This window comes from Phacochoerus africanus, chromosome 16 (genome assembly GCF_016906955.1).
Source record: "Phacochoerus africanus isolate WHEZ1 chromosome 16, ROS_Pafr_v1, whole genome shotgun sequence".
Classification (NCBI taxonomy): Eukaryota; Metazoa; Chordata; class Mammalia; order Artiodactyla; family Suidae; genus Phacochoerus; species Phacochoerus africanus.
The window spans coordinates 33,868,568-33,874,799 of NC_062559.1; the positions used below are offsets into that span (position 1 = coordinate 33,868,568).

At 41.4% G+C, this 6,232-nt stretch overlaps 1 protein-coding gene across 2 annotated transcripts in view; it reads left to right on the forward strand.

Moving 5' to 3' along the window:
* The window catches only part of DOCK4 (dedicator of cytokinesis 4), a 469,573-nt gene extending 466,614 nt beyond the window's left edge, over positions 1-2,959 (forward strand). For both annotated transcript variants that reach the window (XM_047763518.1, XM_047763519.1), the window contains exon 52: positions 325-2,959. In XM_047763518.1, coding sequence (XP_047619474.1) covers positions 325-753 — 429 coding nt within the window. In that variant the 3' untranslated portion in view covers positions 754-2,959. The remainder of the gene's footprint in view (positions 1-324) is intronic.
* Positions 2,960-6,232: the final 3,273 nt, after the last annotated feature.

Consider the following 6,232-nt stretch of genomic DNA (forward strand, 5'->3'; position numbering starts at 1 on the left):
CCAAGATCAAGGTGTCACCAAGTTTAGTTTCTCCTGAGGCCTCTGGGCTTGCTTTGCAGCTGGCCACCTTCTCCCTTTGTCCCCAGGGTCATTTGTCAGTATGCATGCATCTTTCGCGATTCGGTGTCCAGTTTCTTTTTTCCTATAAATCAGATTGGATTGGGGTCCGCCCTGAGGATGTGTTAACTTAGCGCCTCTTGAAAGGCACTGTCTCCAAAAGCGGGGGGGGCTGAGGCTTCAACCTGTGGGTTTCTGGGAGACTCCGTGGCCGCTCATCGCAGGGCAGTGAACTCCATGCTTTGCCCCCGCTTCTTCTCTGCGCAGGGCTCGGTGCAGTCCTTCACCCCCTCTCCAGTGGAGTACCACTCCCCGGGACTCATCTCCAACTCCCCCGTCCTGTCGGGCAGCTACAGCAGTGGGATTTCGTCCCTCAGCCGGTGCAGCACGTCCGAAACCTCAGGTTTTGAAAATCAGGTGAACGACCCGTCGGCGGGGCCGGGCCTGAGCTACAGCGGCCCGGAGGAGCCGGTGCGCAAAGAGAGCAAGACGCCGCCCCCGTACAGCGTGTACGAGCGGACTCTGCGGCGCCCGGTGCCGCTACCTCACAGCCTCTCCATCCCGGTCACGGCCGAGCCGCCCGCGCTGCCCCCCAAGCCCCTGGCGGCGCGATCGGGCCACCTGGAGAATGGGACCAGGAGGACGGACCCCGGCCCGCGGCCCAGGCCCCTGCCGCGGAAGGTCTCGCAGCTGTAAGGCCCTTTTCGATTTCCCCGCGGTGACTCCTTGGCCGTTTACAAGCAGTGAGAAGTATGGGGAGAAGACATTTAGTGTAGGCACTTTAATAACTTACTCAGATTTGTCTTTCAGTGAATGGAATTAAAACTCGCTTATTGAATAAAATGTTGCACATTATTAAAAGTTACTGATCTCAAACGCCAGATGTTCCAAGTATGGCTGAAATTCATTAAAACGTCTCTCATTTGAAAATGATAAATAGTGATAAAGACTTCTTTTCGATCTTTTTAGGTTCACTTTTTTTTTTTTTACATAGTTTCATCTTGAAACCCATACGATATTGTCGAACAATACACACCCTGAAAATGTTGTACACTTTTTACTGAATACTTGATACTTCTTGAAAGCTTATTAAGTGAATGCACATCCTAACAATGGTCCTTACTTTAGAAGACTTCTGTAAATAAGGTGAGATTTCTAGCTCTTTGGATGAGCAGACTGATGAATGCCCCCGCCATCAGAATTAACAGTTAAAGCAGGCAAGTGAGACGAAAGGCTTAAGGGGTTGCAAGGATTGGGACTGGAAGTGGTTTTGTTGTTGAAACAAAAATACTTCTTTGAAGTTGCTTTTGACATTTGACTGACGTCTGCATTCTTAGAACGCTACTTTACCAACCGGTTGGTAAATCCTTTAGCACCCTGACACCGTGGGATCTACTGTATTTCTTTTCAAGGTGCAATGTACTTCCAGAGTTCCAATAGGGTCGATTCAGCAAAAGCCCCCTGGAGAAATGTTTACTTGAATCTCGTGCTTCCTTTACTTGATAGGTTCCTCTACCAAATTTGTCATTGAAGAAGAGCAGGTGTTCAGGTAGGCACAAATTAATGTGTCCCATTAACAAGAATTCAGGAATCAATACAGGACAGTATTAAATCAATAGAGTAAATGAAGAAAAAAACAACGTAGAGGAAATATATTAGCATGATTAAATGGCAAAAGGACTTTCAAAAAGGCAAGGGCATTAATTCTCAATCCTGCACAAAATACAAAATTCCTCACAACTCTCCAGTGTTACCAGTGGAGCTTGTCTTCTGAGCTAATCCTATTGTCCTTTTATTGACGGATGGCTGTAGACTGCTCTAGCTTGAATATTGCAACATAGCATCTTAGATCTAGATAGGGACGCTAATGCCACAGTTGTAGGAGTGTGAAAAAAAGCACCTTGTATGTAGTAATGTATTTTGTATCTTTGTTTTCTTTACTGACTGTTTATAACACTCAACTGACAATAGCTATGAACTGTATTTTAAATCATACTGTTGAATATTTTCCCTCTTTTGTTGGGAAGCGCATTTTAGTTTAACTGTGTCTGTTTTTGTTGATAGCTTACCTGGAAGGCAGTGACCACTTTTTTATATTCCCTTAATGAAACCATTCAGCAGGGATACGCTGTTGAGGCTGGTTATAGAGGTTTTCTATAATAAATGTTCAAGTATTTTTGTACATAACTGGTTAATTTTAATAAGAGATACCATTATGTGTAAAAAAAAAAAGTAAAAATAAAAGCAAACAATTGTGGATGCAGTATGATTGTTATAATTATGCCAAATACTTTATGTATGGAAAAAGAATATTTGTACATATGTGCTTTTAACAATAATTCTGCCATATTGACTTTACAATTTTGAATGTCAGAAAAAATAATATATGTTAAAATATTTATGTTTAGTGAAAGTATTCATAATTGAGAAAAGGAACATATGAATTTTAGCTTTGTATCTTGCAAGTTTTTCAGTTAGAAATTTCTTGAACTAGCTTTTACTTTTGATGATAACACCTTGTGTTTGTAATCACATCCTCAAATATGTATCTCTCTCTCTCTATATAGGAAGATCCATATTTCTGTTGCTTTAAAAAAGTAAAGCCTTCCTTCCATTTAAATAAGGTGACATGCATAAGATAACAAAGCTTCTTTGATTTCCTTTTCCTCTGTAATTTAATAGATTTGTTGACTAGTGCTTGGGCACAGTATAAGTTGGTGTCATTCGCTCTTGAAGCCATTTTTTTAAAAAATTTTTTTGGGCAATGAGCAGTTGATCATGTGTGTGTATTTCTGAAGCAGCTGTATAGCAGAACATTTTCAAGAGATTCTGTTAGCTCGGATGTTCACGTTGGTGGCTGCTGACTGGTAAATATTAAATAAAATGACCTGATTAATCTTGATATTTCTATCTTTATTCGTGTCATCAGCATATCTTTACCTGGAACAGAAGCTGTGTACATCACTGCCAAGTGTACAAAAGGAATAGGTGAGAGTTGCTTTTGCCAGCTAGACAAACTATCTGCGTGCCAGCTTCCTCCCTGATTTTCATAAAACATGAAATACCTTTAACGCTGCAAAACCCATTGACTACCAAATTTGTTAATAAAGTCAAGCTGTTAATTCTGTGAGACTCACCTATGCTATGTTAGACTTAGAACATTTATGTAACTCAGTGCTAAGCAAGCCCTTGTTTAAAGCCTCTGTCCCATTAAATACCAAAACCCTTTTAAAGGTCATTGTTAGTGTCCTCCTCGTTATTTCGCAACATGAAGTGATTTTTTAGAGCATTCTTGGATCATTTTTATTACCACTGAACCCACACGTATTTCAATTCTACAAGCCTAATTACAATATGAATAGCTCCTCTTCCCACCTGAGTTGTCTTCTTTCTGGATTGATATTGATTGTTCTACAAAACATGACAAAATAACCAGTTGCACAGGTTTGCCTTTATTTGATCTTTACACAATGAAAGATGGCTTGTGCCAAAATGAAGTCTTAGGCATTGATGGAAACAAACCTTGACCTCATTACCCAAGAATATGGTTAAGAAGACTTGAAAATTTGATAGAATGCTAATGCCCTGACATTACTATTATTTCACATTATTCCTTTTGTCTTTTTCTCTAGGCATATACGACAGTTCTCCATTATTGAGGGCTGGTTCCCCAAGCATCCCAGCACAATCTGTTCATAGTACTGGGCTGAGTTCACTGCTCACTGACATAAAAGAGAGCATCACCTAGGGTCTCAAAGGGTCAACGGCAAGATCAGATTTTATTGAAATTCTGGGCTTCTCTTTCAGGTGGCTCTTTCCACGAGCCGGCCTTAAGATTGGGTCAAGAACATGATATCATTGTTGAGGGTTCGTTACAGACAGCAGGGCAAGGATTTGGGGTGGAGGGGTTCGGAGAGGCTTAGGACCTAAACTGTAAGTTGATACTTGCTATTGACAATCGGATGGGTCTGTTGAGAAATTAAATTATGAAGAATAAAGTTATTCCCCTGGCAAAAGATTCCTGGAAGAGTGAAGTTATGCCCGCGAACTTCGGAATAGTGAAGTCATGTTCACGTAGACAGAAGTTGTGTGGAAGCGACAGTCTCAGGGTTCAGCGTGTATGCTGACATCGAGGTCATCGCAGTGTACCTGGAGGGGCTATCTTTATTTTTTGTTTAATGTTAAAGTATCTTCATACTATTGCATTGTACGTAAAAAGCAATATATATATATTCCCGCCATTTACTTAGCCATTCCCCAATTAACAGACATGATACTGTTTCCAGTTTTTCACCACTGCAAATAACACCACTGCGACTCTACTTTTGCACCGCTTTTCCCTTGTTTTGGATGAGTTCCTTAACATGGAGACCTAGACTAAAATTGCAAAAACAAGGGAAGGATGCCTTTGTAGTTATTTCACATATTTGGGCAAATGATTTCCCCAAATAACTTTAGTGCCACCAGCAATATTTTTCCCAGATTGGATATTTGATGCAGTCATTTGGTGTGAGTATGTGCGGGAAGAAAATACTGCCCCACTACCTAAGATTTGAGACAATGTTAAAAAATCAATTATGTATTCTAAAGAATTTTGTGCAAGGAAATTGATATCCTTATTAAGTAAATGAAAAGGAGAGATGAGGAGACATTAAAGGAACTGGCACTGACACTTAGGGGGTGCCTACTGAAAATACCTCATCCCAGAGAAGAGATTGCTAGGAAGGTATGTTAGATCCTCTCTCTGTATAGAAGACGAGAGCAGCCCCAGCATTCTGAACACAAGTCCCCTCTCACTTACCCAGCCTTTACCCCTCTCATTCACAATCAGTGAAGGAGCCAAAAGGCTAGAAGAGAGAAGAACACCGACCTCAACAGCCATCATAAACGCCACCGGCAGCTGAATGGAATGTCCCAAAGAAGATGAGGCTGATCAAATGCCTGATGTATTGGGACTTATAATCAGGAGACTGTACTTTTGGAAGAGACTTGAGGGATGGATGAGAAAGATACCTAGACAATTACGTAAGTGAAGGGGGAAAAAATGAACTCCAGCGTGAACGAAAAATTGGTTAGATAAGTAAATATAATTAGACTATACTATGTGGGTCAGCTACGCATACTATTCACACAGTCAGGGAAATATAAAACATAGATTCATCTAACCACAAATTATTATTATTTTTGTCTTTTTGCCTTTTCGAGGGCCGCTCCCACGGCATATGGAGGTTCCCAGGCTAGGAGTCTAATCGGAGCTGTAGCCGCCAGCCTACACCAGGGCCACAGCAACACAGGATCTGAGCCGTGTCTGCAACCTACACCACAGCTCACGGCAATGCCGGATCCTTAACCCACTGAGCAAGGCCAGGGATCGAACCCGCAACCTTGTGGTTCTTAGTCGGATTTGTTAAGCACTGAGCCACGACGGGAACTCCTAACCACAAATTATAATTATTGCATTGGAAGGATGAGAGTAAGGAAGGAGTCTGTGTACGGGCAGAGTAACCAAGGTCCTATCTTCCATATAGGAATGTCAATCGGTAATGCCTAGAATGTAAAGACTGTCACACAGCAGCTATTTAGGTGTATGAGTAAGAGTTAAGAAAGAACTTAAAAATGGAAGATAATGGCCTTTCTGGAGTGAAACTGGTTGGAGGACAGGAATGTTGCAAGGAACCTGTTTTTCATAATGGTTTCGACAACTACCAGCATGTTCGACTGTGATATATTTTAAGAGATTAAAAAATAGTTTCTCCAACATTCCTTCAGGTATCACCACACTGGTTTCACTTCTCTTCCTTGTTCGTTTCCCTTCCTTTATGGGACAGAGCAAATCTGGAGTTGGAGCTCCTTGAGAAGTACATCTGGAGTTTGCAAGGAGATTTCTGCTTAAAAGGAATGGATGTGGCAGGTGGTGGCCCGTGAGGAAGCAAAGTTTCTGGTGCCTTGTTGGACTCCTTGGAGAAGTGATTGGCAGTAATACAAGCAAATTTTAATCCTGTTCGTTACTTAATCCTGTTTGTTAAGTCATTTGCAGTAGATTAAAGAGGCTGACTCCTCTCTAATAGCACTGAGCAGCCAATAGAAAAATTTTAGACAGGTCTGAAAAGGACTTTTCAGGTAAAAGCAGTTTACAAGTTCCCTTTGCATCAATGATGTGAATTTTCTTGTCCTG